The sequence below is a fragment of the Cryptotermes secundus genome, unplaced genomic scaffold (genome assembly GCF_002891405.2).
Source record: "Cryptotermes secundus unplaced genomic scaffold, Csec_1.0 scaffold582, whole genome shotgun sequence".
NCBI classification, from domain to species: Eukaryota; Metazoa; Arthropoda; class Insecta; order Blattodea; family Kalotermitidae; genus Cryptotermes; species Cryptotermes secundus.
In genome coordinates, this window is record NW_019724752.1 from 383,689 (window position 1) to 406,380 (window position 22,692).

Below are 22,692 nucleotides of genomic sequence, written 5' to 3' on the forward strand. Positions count from 1 at the left end.
TGTATGTATGTATGTATGTAGTGTGTTCATGCAGTAATGCTGGGAAAGGTGTCCTCCCAAATACCTTCTTCCACGGCCCCCTTTACTTTATCAGACCTGGTTTCCTCTGAGGGAGGTCCCTGATCTGGTAAGGTCGGGTTGACGAGAGGAGGGATTGTCTCCTTCTCATCAGATATTCTCTTCTGGTCAGCTGAGTGAGTGGATACATCATCCCCCTCCCCCTCAGAGACCGAGTTGGATGATGCTGTATCTGACGCAGGTTCTGCCCGGCACTGATCCTCAGGATCATTCAGCACCTTAACAGTCCCCTGTGAGAGGCCTGTAAATATTTTGTAACGGGTCCTCTGTATGATAGTATGGAAGTCCCGGTCTATGAATAAGATGAGCCTTTGGCCTTTCAACTCAGATTGCTTATCGAGTACCCTCCAGTTCTCAGTATGAAGTCCCAGATTGAGGTCTGCAGTCCATTTCAGCAGCTCTTCCTGATTCTGGGCAACTTTGTCACTAGTCTGGAGAGCCACTTTAACAGGCTTGGGCAGGTTTCTGGCATCAGTAGCCTTCAGCCTGGCCCCTGATTCCAGCCTGTGGTCAATGGCTTTGGTGAGCTATTGACCAGATTGTTGGTCGGCGCATGCATGAATAAGTGCACCTCCCACTAGTCTGTAGGATTTCAGGTGTGGTAGTTCTCCCTTTGGAATCCTATGTAACACCTCCCCCAGTGCTTCCAGAATGGAATTCTAGTCATCTTATCCTCAGAATAAGTTTCCTTGAAGATAGCTACCTTTAAGTTGGTCAGAGCATCCTTGTAAGTCCCTGGTCCCTTAGTGTCCCTGGGCCTTTTCAGAGTTATGGCCGTCTCTGTAGGGGTACTGCCCTCTGACCTTGGCCTCTTAAAGGTACCGGTAGGGGTTTCTCCCTGCTTGGACGAGCCTGCATTTCCTGGTTGCTGACTGCCCCCAGTTCCTGCTATGCTTGCCCCAGCTCTTGCCGTTTTCAACTTCCATCTGGCACATGCAGACAAGGCTTTTTTTGCTAGAAGGAGTCCACCTACTCCAGCGACTAGGTATCCCAATCCTTCTCCTATTGCAGGTATGCTAGAGGTACTAGCCCCCTGTAGTGGTATGTCAGTACTACTGACTCCTAATAGAGTTTTTCATTTTACCTCAGGTAGGTTTCAAACCACTGGTTCGTCCCTGCCTTTGGCTGAAAATTCAACAGCAGGTTTGCTGGCTGCACCTGGGTCCCTTAGTGGTTCACCAGAGCTTCCAGCCCCCAGCTGAAGCATTTCTTGTAGGGATCCCCTTGGAAGGGGGTCCCTCTTCAGTTTAAGGTCCTTATGACCAGTTTTTTTTTTTTGGTTCCTTTCATTTTGGTCCCAAGAGTCTTGGGGATTTAAAAGGTCGCCACCCGCAGCGCCCCATACGGGTGGAAGGCATAAATACAATGGGGTGCTGCCTGGTGCCTGGAGGGGATCATTAAAGAAACTGGCTAATTACCACCCCAGTGCCATGCAGCCCTCAGCATGATGCCTCATACCTTGGCTTAGGTGGTTTGGTTCTGTAGTAAAGGAAACCCTCACAAGCCTCCAGGACCAAGTGTGCCTGTTTGGGGGGAGATGGGTATCCCAGATGATCAATGGGAGTGTGACACCAGTTAGTCATGAGGTTGCAACCAGGGCAACCCACATGAGAAAGTCGCCCCTGGGGTTAGCTTATGAGCTCCCCAATTTCCACCCCTCCACATGTGTTGGTCAAACCGTTTTAGGGTGTTGAGCCCTAAGGCTTGTGGCACCTTATTGGTACTCTAGGGAGACAACTCCAATAGCCGAAGCCACCCCCATAGGAGTGCTCTCTCACATTCATCCCAGGTACACTGCAGTGAAATCCAAGAGTCATTATGCCACCGCACGGGAGGCTCTGGTCATAAAGCCGTCACCCTTTATGAGAACTTAGCCGCCAGCCCTGGAAGGGGGCTGTTGTTTCCCGGCGGGACCATGAGGAAGTGTCCTAAAGCTGTGTCCCAACACATCCCTGGTCCATGATGTGTCCTCACCAAAGACAGCCGTGGTTCAGCCAACCTCACCAAGGATGGTGTCACTACCAAGTGTAACGTGTGACATAAAAACATCACAGTTACTCCGGGATCAAACCCGGGCTGCCTGGAATTAAGTTAGTCAGCAATCTTACTCCAGCAATCAGATGTTTGAATAGTAGTAGAGAACTGCTTAAGCCAGGAAAGTTAAACAGTTCTGTGTAGTGTGACTGGTGAAGATTTTCCTTATTTCAATTATTTATTCCCTTACATGTTTCGGTCTTCAGAGACCATCATCAGAGGGACACCTTTCCATCAATACATTTGGAAGTTACTATTACAATATATGTTCTGAAAGTTAAAATGTATACATATAATATTAATAATATGCAATTGGATATAAAAGATAAAGTCTTTACAACTACAGTGGCTGTTTCAGTATATTAAAATGTTTATAATTGGTTTGTTAAAACTCTATTGGAATTCGTAAACCAAGTGGGTTCGTGTCATCCCTCTTATTATTTCTCTTGACGGGAGCGGAACGTGTGCCTCCTTGTTGTTCTCGAGAATAGGGTTCTTTGATGTAAGGGCATAAATAATTGAAATAAGGAAAATCTTCATCAGTCACACTGGATGGAACTGTTTAACTTTTCATGATATTGTTATTGTGACAAACCAGAGTGAAAGAAATCAAATGTTTAAGCCAGAATTGAAAGAGTATCTCATATCTCACTCCTGCTCCATAGAATCAAGAATTCTGAGTTATAAATACATCTAAGTAATAATGATAATGGTTTTTTCATATAATTCTTGTGGTGTAATTCTGTGAAGTAGGAGATGTCTGTAAATAGTTGTTACAGTGTTGTATTTATGTTTATATTTGTATTGGAAAAAATTATCGTTTATGTATTATGACATGTTCTAAATCCATGGCATAGGCCTATGAAGGATGTATGGAGTGTACATAAATTGTATTCCAACTTAAAGTAGGATACAGCTGCTTCCTCCCAGTCATTCTACCATTTGACACTACAGTCTGAGCCATTGTCATGCCTGTGCTTCTGCAGACTGGGGGCTTGTAAGTTGTCACACTTTTGTGCTCTGGAGGAACATGTTTCCTCTTTCTTCAGGGTTGAACTGAATGATATGAGAAGGTAAACAGGTTATGTAGGAAGGGTGACATGGTTTGTTGTCACTCAGAACCATGAGAGGGGAGGGAAGATAGAGCTTTGTCTATGCCGGTAGTACCGGTGAAACAGAATTGTGAGAACTGTTGTTTAAGGATGAGGAAGTAAAACATGTTACTTGGGTGGTCACACACAGCCACAGGAGGGAGGGAGGAGATGGGACCCTGTCTGGGCCAGTTGGAACAGTGAACTGGGTGGGACTTCCCCTCCCATAGTTCTTAGTATCTGCCATCCATCACATTGCCTATATAATTTATTTACACCCAGTCAACTCACTTTGACCCTGAAGATGGAGGCAGTATGTTCCTGCAAAGTACAGTAGAACTTGGTTATAACGTCATCAAAGGGACCTAAAAATAGTGTCGTTATAAACGAATGTCGTTGTAACCGAAATGGGCACTTCCACAGTAGCCTTATGTTAGTCACGTAAAAATCTACCAAAAACCGAGTTAAAATGTTGCATTTTTTAGTGAAATACGTAGTTAAGTACAGACTAACGTAACATTAACGTGGAATTGCCCAAATGTGTAATATCAAAGACATATTACAGCGCTTTTCACTGACAATACACACCGCACTAATACTGTATATTAAAGGTAGGCCTACTCACCAAATTACAGTAGATTACATCAATTGTTGTGCCTTACTGTACCTAGATATGAGTAAAATAATCAGTTATCTTCATCTGTTTCCTGTTACTTGCCCAATACACACTTTCTAAATTACGTTCAATGTCCATATCAGAGAAATTCAGGAATGAAAATGACGTTACATACGAGGTTGATGCATTTGTGCATGTCGTACTAAGCAAGGTATAAAAACAGTTGCTTTATGAGGAATTAGTTCGTACCATTGAATATGTGACGCAATAGACAAGGTGTCGCAGAAACCGATGTTGCTATAACCAGGTTTTACTGTATTAGTATCCATGTACAAAACTATATGTTGTCACAACCTAGGAGGCAACAGTCTAAACTGCACTGACATGGAACGATGATTTTGGTACTAAGTACACCACTCATGTAGCAATTCAATCATCTCTATAGATGAGTCATTGTTGTCAGTAACTGTTACGGAATGGACCACCAGGCAACAGTGAAAGGAGTGCCAGTGCTTTATTCAGCATTGCAGCCTTAACTGCTGCCGAGAACAAATTTCCATTGTCAGTAATGCATACATACAGCGAAATTGTGGTATAAGGCATAAGAGGGGATCAGCAGAGGAAGTATATGTGGAATCTGTAGCCAGAAGTGGGAAACGTTTCAGTAAGTCTGTCCATATGTTGAGTTTGAGATGATGCAGGAAAAATATGCATGTGGGTATTAACCTATTAAAGACTGATTTTTTTCCCCCAAAAATGTATAAGAATTCAGATCGTACCTCACAGGAAACACATTCTCAGCTACACAGACCAACCAGTTAATTCTGTTTAGGGAAAGAGTCTCAGTTATATGCTTCATGATTGGTTTCATAATTTTTGACATACTGAAGCCTGGTACATTTCCAAATACTGTCAGACCATCTACTATTATTTCCCTAGCTTTTACATGTGTACACCTGTATGCTCTGAAACGTCTGTAGGGAATAGAACCCTGTGTCTTCTACGGTACCTATGTTATGATTATTTTGGTGCTCACCAGTAACATTCTAATAATGACATAATCTGTATCACTATGTGATGATGGCAGTGATGAGGCACCTCCAAAGATGTTTTAAACAGGGAATTCTGAAACTGCTTTGGATTAACAAATTGTAATTAAATCAAAATTAAGGTATAAATTAAAAAACGTAAAATTGTAAAGCATATGGGAGGAGTGGATGTGTAGACCCACATTTTCTTGACCTCGGCACTAGTTGGAGGTGAGTGGTCATTTTCAAGTTCTGACCACTTTACACCCTGGGAAAGGGCTCCTGGTACCCATTGAATATGAGGCTCGATGGGCCCTAGAGCTGGTCTTGACGATTTGGTAAAGAGAAAATTCTTGTCCCCACTGGGACTTGAACTCTGACCACTTGGTCATCCATCCCATAGCCAGTCACTATACTGACTCGACTACTACCTGACACAAAGCCTGAATACATTTTAGATATATTTTGATTGATATTGATCAGATTAAAAAATGTATAACAAGCTGTTGGTTTCATTCAGATGTTTGAGGTATCTGTTTTGTCATGTTTTTGGTATACTGTGGTTGCTTGAAATCTGTGATTGCTGGTGGAATATTGTACATCAAGAATGTTTTAACATATCTCAGTGTTTACATTGTTACAGATACCTAACCAGGATGTTTAAAACTTTCTTTTTGGACCAGCTGTAAATACAAACTGAGAAGATGGATATGATGTTCGAAGCCTACTTGACACAGGAAGCAGGTCACTTGGATCCAGATGATATTCCACATACGAAAGATCCAGTTTGGGTACTTGGGAAAAAGTACAGGGCTATTGATGGTGATTGCAGTTTTGTAGTTAATCTTTTCATTGTTTCTCACTATATGGTATAGTAGCGTTACACTGTGTATGCTGGGATTTCTAAGTGGTGCTACAGTAGCATTGTTCTATGAACACCTGTACTGTTAAGCACTACTACAGTAACATGGGTTTCCTTATAGGCCAATTTTAGCTCTCTTCATTCAATTTTCGCTTCCTTATTGACAGATGCCAGCAGATGAAATATTGTGCATTGTCACCTATAGAAGAACTGAAGTAGTCTTTTGACTCACGTAAAGGTAAAGCTATCCCTTTAACAGGACATGGAGGCCCATAGGATTGTGAGATGTCAAGGCTCCCACTTTTTCTAAATAGTTGGCTTGCAGATACTGGGTGAGGTTGTCAGCCTTACGCACTGGCCGCCCTTTAACCCCAGGGCCATATTGTGGCTGGAAGTACTGAATCAGTTGAAATTATCCAGTGACCTCATCAGAAATCAAACTCATAACCTTCTAGCTTGTAGCATGGTGCCTCAACCAACTTCACTACTGTGTGTTCATTTGCTACTATGTGTTCATTTGAATCATATGTTGTACACAAAACTTCAGTCATACAGAAGCCTTAGAAATTCTAGGAAATGACCCCAAAATAAAGTCTGGCTGAGCAAGTAAGGGTTAAAATGAAGCTTTGGTTTGGATGTGAGTTTGTTTGTTAGAGTGTGTTTAAAATGTTGTTGAGGTACCGTTTAAACTCAGTTTATAATTTTTCAGATTTGGAGATTATACGCAAGGACATTCGCTCTAAGTTCTGGTTCACGTATCGGCGTGGTTTTGTACAGATTGGGGATACAGGGCTAACATCAGATAAAGGCTGGGGATGCATGCTTCGCTGTGGACAGATGGTACTTGCTCAAGCCCTAGCTTGTCTTCATCTGGGTATGTGGAATTGATTTTTGTCTGTCTTGAAGCAGTGTTGGGTAGTTGTCTCTTATGTGTTTATTTCACACAGAGGATAAGGAAGTTTTCATTTATAAATTTTACACATTCCAATCCTCTTTTGGAAGACTTCCAGAAGCAGCTTTACAAATTTGATGCCACATTGGAATCATTTGCTGTCTGCTCTGACTTTGTTCTTTATATTCTTTGACTTCTGCTCTAGTAGTTTATATACAGGGACAGTAGATGGCAGGAGTTTAATATTGTCATGATTATAGTATGACTGTTTGGATTGATGACTGGATTTATTGAATTCTTACCACTCATAACTACTTTAGGACACATCAGATCTTCTCAGTTTGTTAATTTTCACTAACCATTGCTTGGTATTAGCTTCCAATGGTGGGCGTTCCCCTTCCTTTTGATTCCATACGTGTCCTTGGCCTCGGCTACCAACTTCTCACAGCAACAGCTCAAAACAGCTGAACCCCAGCGGTTACCTAATTAATTCGCTAACCAACCAACTGATTCTCTGCAGATCCTGACTTGTTCTGCTTATAACATCTTGACATTGGCTGCACAGAAAACAGTGTTGCTGTGCAGTTGTGTTTGTGTCTGTTGGGGTGCCCACGTGGTTGCTACTCAGCCATTGTCTAACAGTAGCTATTGTTTGCAGAGCCATTACTTAGCAAAGGCTGATGTATAGTTGCTTATTTCGCGGTCGTTACCTAGCAACAGGTCTAAATGACACAATATTTTTCTTTATCAATTTGCTTCTTTTCTAAATGCTTGCATGTATTAATTTGTAAGTGATGGGAACAGGGCTGTATTTGAGCCATTGTGGTCCAGGATAGGGCTGGTGCTCTTTTGATTGCCAGGGTGCTGCCTTGTGACTTCATCAAAGGACAGTTGTATATTGTATTTCATATTTTTATATTTCATTTATTCACCTTCCATAAATCCTGTCGAGAGTACATTCTCATGCGGATGTGGAGATCGTCCTTGTTACAGTCACAACCAAGGATTACAGTTGTCATCCGATAGCATGCACATTTGTATAAAATACTGATAAACGTGTACAATATAATAAATATGTTAATTTTAGTAGTAAAAGTAATGGCAAATCTTATACAATTTGTGCAGTTTTATGCAAGTCTATTAGTTAAAAATTCAATGGTTAAAACATAATGTAATTATTGAGTTTTGTATAACATACATTAATTATATAATAAATTGAAATAAAAACTAATATACAGTAATATAAAAATTGTGTATATCTAAAATAAGCATCTAAAAACCAGAACACAGACTCACAACCTTGTCTTCTTTTAATTGTAAAGCAAGACAACTACTCGCACCTTAAAAAGATTTATAACCAAAATATTCCTGTAAAGAATAAAAAGAATGTAAATATAAAAATTGTTTTAATTGTACCTCAAAACTCTTAGTGTCACTTGATATATCCTTAATATATTGTGGTAGATTATTATAGACCTTTGTTCCTAAACAGTAAACTCCCTTTTGGTATTTACTCAAATTTACAAGAGGCTGATGTAGATTATTTTGCTGTCTGGTATTTATTCTATGAATCTCTGAATTTACTATGAATTTGTTTCTGTTTTTTATCACAAAAGAGCATAAGAGATAGTATGTACTGAGATGCCATTGGTAAGATTTCTAATTCTCTAAATAAGTTCCTGCACGAATCCCTCCTTCTGCATCCCATCATAATTCTAATTATATTCTTTGCATTCTAAAAATGTTTATACTTCGGGGTGAGTTACGCCAAAAGGGTAAACCATAATTTATAATAGAATTAAAATAAGAGTGATAAACCATTTTAAGGTATGTATGGACGTGTATGGTTTAAGCGATCTTATTTGTAGCAGAGTGCACTTAGTTTAGAACAAATATACTCAATGTGGTATTTCCAGCTCATTATGTAATCAATGAATATTCCAAGAAATTTAATATTGGATATAGATGTAATTTGTTTTTTATCATATACAATTTTTATTTCAGATTTAGGATTTTTATTTCTAGCTGTAAATTGAATGTAGTGGGTTTTGTTGAAATTTATAGAAAGTTGGTTTACTTTGAACCATTCACATATACTATGAAAAGCATTATTTTTATGTACACAGAGATCATCATAGTTTGAACTTTTAACTAACAAACTAGTGTCATCTGCACATAATATAGGTACAGTTTTATCATTTATAGTATGAGTATGACTGTAGATAGGTTTTAGACTGATGATTGGATTTGTTGGACTCTTTGAAACAGCATATGACTACACTTTAGAATTCACTGTTAGACACACACACACAACACACGACACATGACACGTGCACATGTGCACATGCATAGAGTTGTGTCTTCAGTAGCTGTTGCTAGGTAGTGGCTCCAAAGGTGGGCACTCCCCTTCCTTTGGGTTTCCAAACTATCCCAGGCCTCAGCTACCAGCTTTTCACAGCAACAGCTGAACCTCGACAGCTCTCTAACAAACTGACTGACAAACTGACTCAGTCTCTCACCAACCAACTCATATCAACTCAACTCAGCTCAACTGACTCTGACAGATTAACTGTTCTGCTTATAACATCTTGGCATGGACTGCACAAAATATACCATTCCTCTGTTGCTGTTTGCAGGTCCTTGCCTAGCAATGGCCTTTGTCTTAATGCCACTGTATTTTTACCATGTTTAATTTGCAGCCTCTGAGACAGAAACATGGGCCCCTTTAAGTATGTGTTTCATGAACTGTTTGACATTCAATTTTGCATTTAATTATGTAAGGCTGTTGTTACATAATAGGAATGGTTTGATGTGATGATTATTGTGGAACCAGTCTGGCTCTTTCATCCTGAACATTACGCTCGTTTGTAGGAGTGAAGTTGGAAATTAAAGTCATGGGAAAGGGTTCAATTACTGCAGAACCCATCAATTAGTTTAGTAGGTGAAGGTAGTTGTAACTTGGCTCATTTTCCTATTTATAGACATAAATGTGAAATATTACTACATGATATAAGATTTGTATACTGTGATCATAGTATCGTAGTGCCTTTATTTGGTACAGTGTTATTTACTGTTTACAGTGTATTAAAAGTTTTAACTATTTCAAGAATTTTTTCCAAGATGTTTCTTACACATTTATGCATGAAAATGGTTATATTTTCTGGAGAATGAAAAGTAGAGGTAAAATATACTTTTTATGCTTCATTTTTGTATAAATAGTTTAACATTTGACTTAAAATAACCATTGAATTTGTGTGTTGATCTCCTTTGTTATCCCGAGTTGTTCTTTGGATCATGGCGGTTGGTACGGCATAGTGAATTTGCATGATTTAATGCTAAAATTTAACCAGTTTTCTCAGTATTTTTTTTATTGCTAGTGGGGTGGGACTAAGTCCCTTGTACTGCAGCCACCTCTGGCCTATTGTACCAGCCCCAGATGATAGGCGATAGTGATTGTAGAGGAATTGGTGGAATGAAGATTGGCAGGGGAAACCGAAGTACTCGGAGCAAACCTGCCCCAGCGCCACTTTGTCCACTACAAATCCCACTTGAACAGACCCAGGATCGAACCCAGGCCATCACGGTGGGAAGCCAGCAACTAACAGCTTGAGCTATGGCGTGAGTTTTCTCAGTAACTTCACTATCAAGAAATCTGTCGTCTTTCTAGAAGGCTGCCACAGAACAAGCATTACAGTGTGTAAAACATAACTGAAAAAGGACAACAGTGCGTGATTCAGGAACTTCAGAAAATTGCACTGTCATCATACTTGTGTGACAAATCTTAATCATGGATATGTGAAAGCATTTTCTATTTTAATTTGAAGGATCTGAAACCAAAACACAAGTCCTCTGCTAATAGAAACTATAATTCAGGTGAGACTGGCAACACTATTATTCATGTTCCTTCCAAAATCATTTGTGCTAAGGGAATCAAGCAAGTGGGGAATTTGACTTCAGTTTCCTTACCCATGTGTAATAATCTGGAGCATGTGAAACTTTGCCACCCATAATCTTATTCACATAAAGAAGTAAAAAGTAAAGCTATCCCTGTAACAGGCTATGGAGACCCATAGGATTGTGAGATGTGGAGGCTCCTACATTTTCTAGACAGTTGGCTCACAGATGGCGGTAAGGTTGTCAGACTTACGTGCCGGCCGCCCTTTACCCTCAGGAAGATTCTTGGTACTCATTTCTGTTAGAGGGTGAATAGATCCCAGGGCCATAGTGCAGCTGGAAGAATAAGGTCAATTGAAAAATCCAATGACCTCATCAGAATATGAACCTGTGACCTTCCTGCATGTAGCATAGTGCCTCAACCAACTGTGCTACCATGTGCCCCAACCTTATTGACATAGAAAAATCATGTATCAGAACTGGCTCAAAGTACATCTTCACCTACAAGTTGTACAAATTGGAAAGAAATACTGACAAAACTTTTCTATATGAATTTTATATTAAACAGGTCGAGACTGGTGTTGGGATCCAGAGACAAGGAACACAGCATATCTTCAAATTCTGCACATGTTTGAAGATCGCCGTACTGCAGCGTATTCAATCCATCAGATAGCGTTGATGGGTGCGTCTGAAGGGAAGGAAGTGGGACAGTGGTTTGGACCAAATACAGTTACACAAGTGCTGAAGTAAGCATATTTTATGTCCCTTAGACACTTTGTCTTATAATTTGGGCTATAAGTATAATACTGGATGAGCAAAAATAGTCTTTACATTTCTGAAATCTACTTTAAGCAGTCAGTTAACATAATACAGCCAGATATGTGGATGTGAAGTGTATCCTGTAGCGTATCAAGACCAGATCTGGAAGTGAGTTCAGCAATGCTGTGAGATGGAGTGCAAAGAGTTTCTGCCTTCTAAACTGTTCAATATGTGTGATACAAACACTTGTATGGAACAGATGTTGGGGAAAAGTTCTGGTCGACGTTCTGTGAGTGAGGAATGCACATTTAAGCAGTTAAAGAGACTTTGATGCTTATATTTTTAATTTTTCTTCACTGTCTCACATGCAAACTTGTGTTATAATCTTAAAATTAATGTTTTCTTAATTTTTAAAATTATTTTTCACATCACTGGTGAACAACATGTTTTGAGTGATGGTCATCATGAGGTATACTTCGGGATATATGCAAGGGTATATTTCGGGATTACTTTTGTTGTTGGAAATACAGTGCTTCTGAACAGAAACTCTCAAAGCACCTGAGGATAACCATATTGGTTGAAACAAGTATTGCACCAATGATGTCAAAAATAAATTTAAATTTAAAGAAACGTGAACGAAAGATTTTAACATAAGTTTGCACGTGACCCGATGAACAAGAAGTGAAAATAAATGACATGCAACAGGATGGCACAGTACAGAGTTATTTGACAGACAATTATAATTTGATGTTTGAGTTTTCAGATGTTGCATCTTATCTGATTGATTTGTGTTACTGAAACCAATGCCTAAATCTGTTAAGAACATATGCATCTGTAGAAATTGCATATAATAACCCAAAAATGGACAAAAGAAGGTTAAGGGGAATGAGTAATGTTGTCCATGTGCTTCATTATGTTACATGCAATGAAGACTTAGCGTACAGTAGAGTTATAGGTCCACGCAGATAGTTAAACTCAGCGCTAGATGGAGCAGGAGCCAAGATAGTTCAGCCAGTATAATAATAAGCAATATGTTAGATCAGTGATGAGTCAGCATTCGATACATGGTTGGGGTAAGAGATTTTTATTTTTACAACAGTTTCCAGACTGGCTCTGGGGCCCACACATCCCCCCTAACCATTGGGTACTAGAAGGTGGCTTGTTCCCCGGGACAAAATGGCTGAGCATGATACTTACCATTCACATCCACCTTGTGCCAAAGTTAACCCATCACTGCAGTTCAGTGTAGATGTTACAACTGGCATTTAATTGCTGTCTACACACTGTACATTCATCTGTAAGCTTAATTTCTCTGATCTGTAAATAATGAATGAATGACTCCAGTATATTTGGCTTTGCATTGGTCTGTTGTGAAATGAACTCTCTGTTCATTTGTCATTAGCCTTGTATTTCCTGCACCCTTTGCACACCATATTCCAATTTCTGTTAATAGATGGCATCAGGTGAGACAAGCTGATGTTTAGAGGAAAGAATGGGCTTTTACATGTTGTGGTCCCTTTGTATGAATGAAATTTGAGGAAAGTAACATGAGGATTTCTGTACAACTGCACATACCACCATCAGGCATTCTTAGCAGATGGGTCTTGCGAGTCAGAGTATTAATTCACATGTGGTGTCAGAAGGATCCCAGCACTGTGTCCATATGGGAAATTGGCAGTGTTGAAAGCCCTCTGACGCAGGATAGGCAAGACTTAATGATATGCATTGAAGAATTGCCAAATGCATTATTGGTAAATGCTGTGTTAATCTTCATTGAACTGAATACATAATCCCTTCATTTCAGGAAACTAGCTATATATGATGAATGGAGCTCAGTGGTGATCCATGTAGCACTTGACAATACTGTTATTGTAGATGAAATAAGTAAGTAATTTGCACATGACTTAGCTCAGTATCACTAGACAAAGCTCATGGAGTTTGTATGGTGCATGTAGTTTATAAAGCAATATTATATTTATGCATCCTGTTGCAGTGAGTTTCCACTTATAGTCAATCAGATGTTCAGCCTATAATGCAACAGTCAATAACATTGATTCACCCATTAATCCATACAGTGGTCATTATGTGCGTAAGATGTTATTAAACTATTAATATATATATATATGTACCATTATACAGTGCGTACAATCAAGTGCGCGCCGCGGCTCGTACAATCAAGTGCGCACTTGATTGTACTAACTGTACATAAAGATATTGTAACATGGATTACCAGAGCATTGCTGGGTAATGGACCAGTACACATACGTGATACACACTGACAACAGTGGAACAATGAGGTTATGCAACCTGCTTCTAGGCAATGGTTCAGTAAACAGACTTCCACGCAGGTGCAATGATGTCACACCACAACAGTGGTAGCTATCACGTAACTGGCTTTCAGTGGAGTCCGTGCCGCGACTGTTGCTATGCAATCCCTTGGTAAACACGTTCCAACAGTATAGGCTGTTTTCTGTGTGATCAGTGGGGAAGCTATATAACGACAGTTACAGACAGGACAGATTTCAGTATTTGGGAGTATTCGGGAGTATTTGAGAGTGTTTGAGTGTTTAAGTGACAGCCACAGGAAGTTCGTTGTGTGAAGTGTTAGCATGTGATTGGAAGACTTTAGTTATATGCAATACTTGGAGTGATTTGAAGTGACAGTTTCTGTATAGAGATCTGTTGCTAGGAGACGACTAGTGGAAGACAGAATCCTAGTGTGTGTGCAATGGTGAACTGGAAATTGTGTAAATCAGCGATAGCGCTGTATTGCATGCATTTAAGTGTGATTAAGAGCGAGTATGTAACCAAGCTGTTAATAAATCCAATCATCCAAACTAAAACCCGTCATTTCATCGTGCATACTCCCTGCACATGACAATATGAAGAAGAAAACATCAAAAATGAAAGGAAAGTAATAAAAGGGATGATAATTGATTAGCTTGCAGTGCATTAGGATTCCTCATATAAGTGTTGCCTGATGATGGCCTTATATGGCTGAAACATGTAGCATTATAATAATGCATATATATTTTAATAGTTTTAATAAAATTTTACGCACATAAAAACCACTGTGTGGATTAAAGTATTGTAGCGTATTGGGTTACTGAAGACGCCGTTCGGATCGTTAATTGATTTATTCAACAACCTACAAGTAACGTCTACAATTAATTATCACACAGTTGCGGGGTTTCACACTTTATAACCCTAACCACAATAATCTGTTAACACTGTTGCGGGGTTTCACAATTTATAACCCTATTCGCAAATCAGTTCACTCTGTCTTCAGTAGTCTACACGTTTACAGTACGGGAGCTATGTATCACTGTATCACACACTCCCAATTACACAATTACACACACGTCCAGGTCTTCTTTCTGCGACGGCTGCTATACTCCAACTGTAGTCGGCTGACTGGAGAACTGTTGATAACACACTCACTCGTAGGCTTGCTCGGAACTAACTCGGAACTGAACTCGGCGATGGCCACATTACAACTAACTTCGCAGGCAGCACAGCTCTCTTATATAGGGGCTGTGTGGGCCTGTTACATAGCAATGCTGTTACCTCATGCCGTCTTACGTCACTGCGAGTTGCGGGTTACGATACCGTGCGGAGGGGGGATGACGGAGCGCTGACTCACCCACCGCATCACTGCTGTTGGGGGGGGGTTCTCTGTTGCGCAACATGTCACAGTATGAAGCAGTGTTATCGATTGTTGCATTATAGATGAAACATTTTATGGACTATAAGTTTAAAAAGATAGTTCAGAACTAGCTCAAGGGGTTTGTGTGGTTCATGCACATTACAAAGCAAGTTCTGAACTAGCTCAAGGGTTTTGTGTGGTTCATGCAGTTTATAAAGCAAGCTCAGAACCAGCTCAAGAGGTTTGTGTGGTTCATGCTCATTGTAAAGCAAGTTCAGAACCAGCTTAAGGGGATTGTGTGGTTCATGCAATATTGTACAGCAAGTTCAGAACTAGCTCAAGGGGATTGTGTGGTTTGTGAGATATGGAACAAGTTCAGAATAAGCTTGAGGTCTTTGTGTGGTGTAAGTTTAAAGCAGATTATAATCTCTAATTCACCAAGCATTAAGAACCACATCATTGCAAAGAACCTAACATGTTTTGAACGCCAGGACTGATCATCGTGGTTTGTTACAGCTTATAAGCCAGTGAGGTGCACAGGACTTACATATTGTAACGTGTTTTTGCCACTGAAGATGCCATCAGATTGTTAATTGGTTTATTTAACAACCTACAAGTCTCGGCTACAATTACTGATAACACAGTTGCGGCTTTACACACTTTAAAAACCCTGCACAATAATCTATTCACTCTATCTTCAGTAGCCTACATGTATTCACAGTACGAGAGCTAAACAAGTGCAACTTAACCTTTAAGAGCTGAGCGACACCATATGGCGTCATGAAAATAAAGTCAAGGGGATGAATGACGCCATATGTCGTCACGCAGTCCACGTGTGCGGCCGGCTTTTTAAAATCTAATTTTAAGTTATAAATTCTTTTTCTACTTACATGATTTTTGGTCACCAGCTTTATAAGTTGTCTGTCTTCCCACCTGCGTCATCTGACGGAAGTTGGCTTCGTGTGGAAATCTTGGAAACATCCAGAAATCCAGAGTCCGACGTCGCACTTCACACACTTTGTCTAGACGGTTATTCGTTTCCCACGCGAAAAGCACACACGACACCTCAATTGCGAAGTAGAGGAAGTCGGCCAGTGATGTGGTTTGGCCTCCTATAATCGAGATATCTCCAATAAAACGGCAGGGGTTCGACCCCTGGGCCGTTGATGGCGAGGTGGACCCCTTCCAGCATGTTCCGCACAAGAGCGAGACGAAATTCTCTGTGTGACAACAGGATGTAACTGTTCAGATCCAGGAGATGGAAAAATAGTTTATTTGTCCATTTCCAGGTTCGACGACAGATGCTATAACTGTTTGCCACAGTTTGCCCACAGCTCCACCTGAATAATTATTCACACTCCTCTTGCCATGCTGGTGTGGTGGTCCCCAGGTTGCCGACCAAGATGATGGGTCTTCGTCGAAATCAATTTCTGATTCACTTTCCTCAACGCCACTCTCAGAACTGAATGTACAACAATCTGATTCGGAGTCGTTTATGAGTTGAAATATGTCAGCGTCTTCCTAACGAGACAGCGCAATGGTTGGTTCACGCTTTTGATACTGCTTGGCAGTATTACGATGCTAACCATGAAAGTACTTATAATCTACTTCCAGCAGAGTGAGAAGAGAGAGCTTGTTGTTTTGCAACAAGCGATAATAAACAATCAGGGTTCTTGTATACGAATAGATACTCACCCCACATCTCTGCATACCGAAATGACGTACGTGTATAATCTTTCGAGACATGCAAGACTAAACATGGCTACATAAACCATCCGCTGCTGTGTTACAACTTCTACATACAGCATTCTTCGTTCCAAGAACTCTGAATTCTTGTAGAGAGACGATAAATTTGGGAATTTTTTACTTGGAATCAGTCTAAAAATTTTTACACATTTTATAAAGTCTGTAAATTACAATATCTGATTCTACATTCTTTCTAGAAAAAAACAGCGTTTATTTGGTTCGTTTATCACAAAAATTGTAGAAATCACAGCAATTTTAGGAAATGATTACAGTTTTTATTGCTTTAAAATTGCGGGTATTTAAATCAAATCCGTCCCGCTGCCATTACCGGAATTTAAAGGGCCGTCACTTAAAGATTAATTACTCACTCCCAATACCCTCTCAGTTATCACAAACTATCATTGATTATCACACACGCGTCCGGTTCTTCTTTCCGCTACAACTGCTAGATTCCAACTGCCTTTGGCGGCTGCTACACTTTAACTGACAACAACAACTGTCTTCGTAGGCAGTGTAGTTCTCTTATAAAACCTCAGCTGGGCAACAGGAAAATTCCTTACTTCCTTGTTGCCTGGTTGCCTGTTTGCCGATAGCCTAGCAACGCTGTTGGAAGTTGTTTACGGCTACGTAGCAACTGCGGCGTCCCATGTTATGTCACTGCGGGGAAAGGGGCGGGGTGATGACTTGCCTATTACCATAGCAACGGCAATGTTCCGAAAGTGTTACGTCACCATAGCGCAACACATCACAATATTATACCTCTTGTAGATTTTATAAAAGGTGGTTTTCTTAATATATATAATTTACATAGAATTATAAGAATTACAAAGTGAAATGAACTTAAACTGTCTTGGAGATGCAGTATGACTATTTGGATAGTGCACAGCCTCATCTCGGAGATGATGTTGGTCAAGAATTGGTTAAGGTTTGTATGAATTTAGATTTTAATGGCCAAAAAAGTTTAGGTTTTTGCTTTCTGGGTTAACCCGTTGGCGTGGTTTCGTCCAGCTGCACACCTATGTTATAACGCCCATAATAATTGATGGTTTTGCCGTAGATTGTTAGATTTTTCGCTGGCCTGTTGTCAGTGGTTCAGAGTATAATAATCCACGAGTTTAGCTGCGCTAAATCATCGTTACATATGCCTGTCTTGCAGCAAAGTTCCTGTTGCTCTTGGGAGAGGTTCCTCCGTTCTACTGTTCTGAAAGGCCTGTTTTGTTTCCTATGAACTTATAAACAGCAGAGACGTGTGTTTATAATATCATATTGCCCTGAGCTGGCCACACTAACACACTCAATTGGAATTCTTAGAACAGGGATGTCCAAAAATTTATTCTTGCATGATCGATTGATTTCGCACAGTATATAGCACCCAGTTCTTAGAAAAACGTCACGAATTAAGGCAGAACACTGTGGTCACCCCCTGAGACGATACGGATGTGTGTGGGGGAGGGAAAAGAACTCATTCCTTCATGTATTATCGCTCCAGTTGACGCCATTTTATCGTACTGACCTTGGTGGTCGTTTCGAGGGATGACCATAAATATTTTTTTTGAGCCAGCTAAGCTCTGCTTTCGTTCACTATATACCAGCCAGTTCTTAGAATAACTTCATGAATTCTGTGGTCACCCCTACGACATCTGGGGCAGCCAAAATGGTTGGAATCTGAAACGCAGAAGCCCCAACCCCTTGTTATGATAACTCGTAACGTTGAATTTACTACAGCTGACCTGGCAACTAAACGGGTCACGGAAAGACATTTCCTTGAACTATACCCCTCACGGGGAAGAAGAAGGCCGCACAGATGTGTGGTTAAAAAAAAGGGCAAAAGAAAAGACAATATTGGAGCGGTGAATGTGGGGCACCGTTGGGTTATACGAATTCTTCAAGGCCTTCCTTACACTGCTCAGATTCTACTAAACCAACTGCTTGTATTGCCGAGATACAGGGCGTTCATATTATAAGGTAAGGTTATAAAAACCATCTTTTAAGATCATTTTAGTGAAAGTTTCATCCTTCAAGGCGTACCATTCACTGCTCAAATACTAAACAAGCTGCTTCCATTGCCGAGATACAGGGCGCCCATATTATAAGGTAAGGTTATAAAACCACCTTTTAAGATCATTTTAGTGAAAGTTTCATGTTCCTATCTCATAGAATTTAAGAACAAAGATGAATAAATCATTTTCGAGCAAAATTTAAATGGCCGGCTGAATATATTACCGCCGGAGACGCGGCCGCGGAATTTAAATGACTGCGCCAAAGGGTTAAGACATTGTGTAGTCTGATGGGTGGTTACTGATGTCTCCATCTTCAGGGTGTCATAACTCAGAGATATAGTGGATTATTATGCACAGTTGCACCTACCACTGTCAGGTATGGCATTTTTCAGTATGTGGTTCTGTGATGGGACTTGCCAGCCAACTGGTTCATGTGTTATCAGATTTGGTTATTATTTATGCCGAAGCATTTACACACTCAGTACTTTGTAACGCTCCAAAGCTAAGGAGGTGGAAGAGGTAAAAGAAAATTATACAAGACACAAAATGGTGCAGATGTTTTTGTGAACTTTCTTTTATTTGTAGAGCAACTTTGCAAGTCTGCAAGTGCACACCATGAACCCAGCTTGGTGCCCAGTGGCAAGGAGAGCTCTAATCACCCAGTGGACAGGAGCTGGAAACCACTTGTTCTTGTTGTACCCCTCAGACTAGGACTTAGTGAAATTAACCCAGTTTATGTCCAGGGTCTGAAGGTAAGAGCAATTCTCACTTTACCACTAAAAGCTGAGACAGAGGGAGAGATATGTCCTGGATGTTATCCTTCATCCTAATTTTATTTGAGACAGTGTTTTGGGGATTGCTCTCTGTCTCCATTCTCAGGTACAGAAACCTATCAACCTCAGTTGTCCCTATCTCCGAATGTAAACCAAGCAAGACAGAAACTGCCCTTGGGTGTTAAGATGAAATGACATATTCAGCCATTTGAAATGAGACTTTGCACTTATGGCCATGCATAATATTCTGGTCAGAGTCCGTGAAACCCGAGCCCACCTTCAGGTTGATGCTGAATCCAGTGAACCTAGTGCACACAAAAGGAGCACCTATAGATATTATAACATACATGGATACATTTTTAGACATTATTCATTGACCTTTTAAAGTTTTAATAAGACAGAAAAAAATATAAGTGTTGGGTCATCTGTTTTACAGCTGTGGCCTGATTGAAATACTATTTCATGCTTTGAGGGACTTAGGAAAATATGAAAAATCTCAGGATAGCTGATGTTCTGGCTAAGATTCAAACCAAGTACCTCCCAAATATGAGTCTAGAGTGTTACTGATATGCCAGTGCACTAAGTTCTAGTAGTCTGTCATGTGGGCACCAGTGTGTCAGAGGAACACAGTGCCTTGGTCTTCATGCTGGAAGCCTGAACATAGAACCAGAGTGTTCTCTTCAGATGTTGGTCCCCATCTACCAAATTACACTGTGTCATAGTCCAGGAGAGAAGACACTGTGAGTCTTCACTGCTGTCAAAACTTCAAATCTCTTATTTGAAATTGACGTTAAGTTTTCTTAATTTGCAGACTTGTTTCACATTCAGGCAGTCGCTGGGAGTGATAGGTGGGAAACCAAACCATGCTTTGTACTTCATAGGTTGTGTCGGTAAGTGCAGACAGAGTGAATATACCAAGTGTTATATAGCTGTAACAGGATTTTATGTGGATAGTAAATAAAAAATTTTGACATTCCAGAGTAGAATACTTCGTCTTCCCTACTCCTCCACCTCTGCCTCTGCCTCCTCCTCCTATTTCCCTTCCTCCCCTCCACATTTCTTTTTGTAATGGTAGATGGATGAAATTTCTCCAATCTTTTTTTCTTCCCACAATTTTTTGTTTTCAGTTTATTGCCAGCTCTTTCCTCTTGATATCTTCCAACATCTGCCTGGATCATCTTATTCTGGATCATCCATAGATCTCTTTCTTATAAATTTGAATTCTAATGCCCTTTGCAGTGTTCTTGTTTGAGCAACTCCTTTCATATGGCCAAATGATTGTAATATTTTTTGTGTGACTTTTTTAACAAATTTTTAGTTCCGAATTTCTCTCCGAAAATTTCATTTCTAATTCCGTCCCTTTGTGTACACTCACTGATACCCTGCTTAATTACCAGTGGCTGTATTATCAGATGAATTATGCACCACATTGGGATTCATAGGTAGAGTATCTTTTGTACTGCATGCCATGATGTTTGAGGGATGGTGTGTCAGAAGGAGCGTATGCATATTCTTGGGTGTTTGTGGCTGGAGTTTAATGTAACTGGCATTTAGGAGTAAGCTGAAGAGAATATCAAAGGCTTTCCAACATTTTGGCAAACATTGCAGTGGCCATCTTCATAGTTAATGTGTTTGGTTTGGGCTAAATTGTTGCTGGCTTTCACCAGCTCAGTCATTCTTGGCTGTGGGCTCCACAGAACCCATGAGCATGTTTTCCTCTCAGTATCTTTGAGAGATTTCATCAGCCTTTGTATAGATCTGACAGTGGGCAGTGATTGGGACCTGAAGCTGCGATTGGATGAACCAAAGGAACATGGTACTATCCAGTAGGGGAGACCATGTGCTCTAGAAAAAAGTGATTGAAATATTTTTGGAAGCAAGGTGGTCATGAACGATGTTGTGAAAAATGTTTTTCAAATTCCATGCTTAGGACAAAAGATAATGGAAATGTTTGTAATGACCACCTGGTAAGGAGAAGAAAGTGTTGAAAGATGTCTTTCGTGACCACTTGGTTATGAAATATCTATACTCTTTTTTTTCACTTGCTGAATTTCAATTTAGTAAATAACCTGCATTTAATGTGGGAAATTTTGGATGCTCAAGGACTTGTAAAAACTAAAAAAAAGAAAGAGCTATCCCTGTAACAGGCCATGAAGGCCCATAGGGTTGTGAGACATTGAGGCTGCCACATTTTCTCTAGATGGCTCATAGATGGCAGTAAGATTGTCAGCCTTACATGCCAGCTGCCCTTTACTCCCAGGAAGATTCCTGGTACTCATTTCTGTTAGAGGCTTACCTCAGGGCCATAGTGCAGCTGGAAGAACTAGGTAAATTGAAAAAACGCACCTCATCAGGTGTAGAACCCATGACCTTCCACCTTGTAGCATAATGTCTCAGCCTGCCACACTACTGTGTGCTCCTTCTAGAACTTGTACCTTAGTTTAATGTGATTGTGTTGAAACAGCAGTCAATATTTACCTTTTATTTCTGCTTGAAATTGTTCACACTCAACCATTATGTTTATTTCATGTCATTAATTAATTTGGGTAACATCTTTTTACTGTTGATTATGTAATTATATTTGTGTAGAAACAATTATGTAATGGAGTTACTTTGATGCAGTTATGTGCAGTAAGTCTTATAGGAAGGTGAACAGTTTGTTGATGTAATTTTGCATGACCCCAATGTAGTGAAAATTTCACTGTAGCAGAAGAAAACCTTTCACCCAGTTAGGATTCCTGTTTCTGCCTACATTTCCTGCATGTGACACTTTCAGACATGCCCTTTGTATGCAGATAGTGCTTCAGTGGACAGTGGCCAGTGGCCAGCGGACAGTGGCCAGCGGCCAGTGGCCAGCTGGTAATCCTCCTGCAAGCCAGCACTTCTTCCTGTCCAAGGCCTGTAGGTCCCTAGAAAGTTTACCTGAAGAGTTCTGGTTGCCTTATTCCTAATGCAGCAGTCCAGTGTTTATAGAGTGTTGTTGGGCGGATGGTAGATGTGACCATGTACTCCAGCTCTCAAATATTGTGGCCTGCAGTACAGAAAGCAGATGCTCTCAGCAGCTGCTGTTTGGTTACCTGAATTCTTTGGTCTGTGAATAGACTGTCACAGCATTTATTGATAAAGTACCGAAGAAAGATCAGAGAGGGTAAGTCAGAAAGTGTTTGCAGAACATTCATACCTTTTTCTTTTGTGTTTGGCCTCATTGCTGAATGGGCATGCAACTGTAAGAATGGAACCTCCCCTTTCACAACTAATGACATTAACATGATT

The 22,692-nt window shown here is 40.3% G+C and overlaps 1 protein-coding gene across 3 annotated transcripts in view; it reads left to right on the forward strand.

Moving 5' to 3' along the window:
• The window catches only part of LOC111862915 (cysteine protease ATG4B), a 36,390-nt gene that overhangs the window by 8,504 nt on the left and 5,194 nt on the right, over positions 1 to 22,692 (forward strand). For all 3 annotated transcript variants that reach the window (XM_023848759.2, XM_023848760.2, XM_023848762.2), the window contains exons 2-7: positions 5,491 to 5,669; positions 6,419 to 6,583; positions 11,064 to 11,241; positions 13,059 to 13,138; positions 19,232 to 19,398; positions 20,231 to 20,309. In XM_023848759.2, coding sequence (XP_023704527.1) covers positions 5,552 to 5,669; positions 6,419 to 6,583; positions 11,064 to 11,241; positions 13,059 to 13,138; positions 19,232 to 19,398; positions 20,231 to 20,309 — 787 coding nt within the window. In that variant the 5' untranslated portion in view covers positions 5,491 to 5,551. The remainder of the gene's footprint in view (positions 1 to 5,490; positions 5,670 to 6,418; positions 6,584 to 11,063; positions 11,242 to 13,058; positions 13,139 to 19,231; positions 19,399 to 20,230; positions 20,310 to 22,692) is intronic.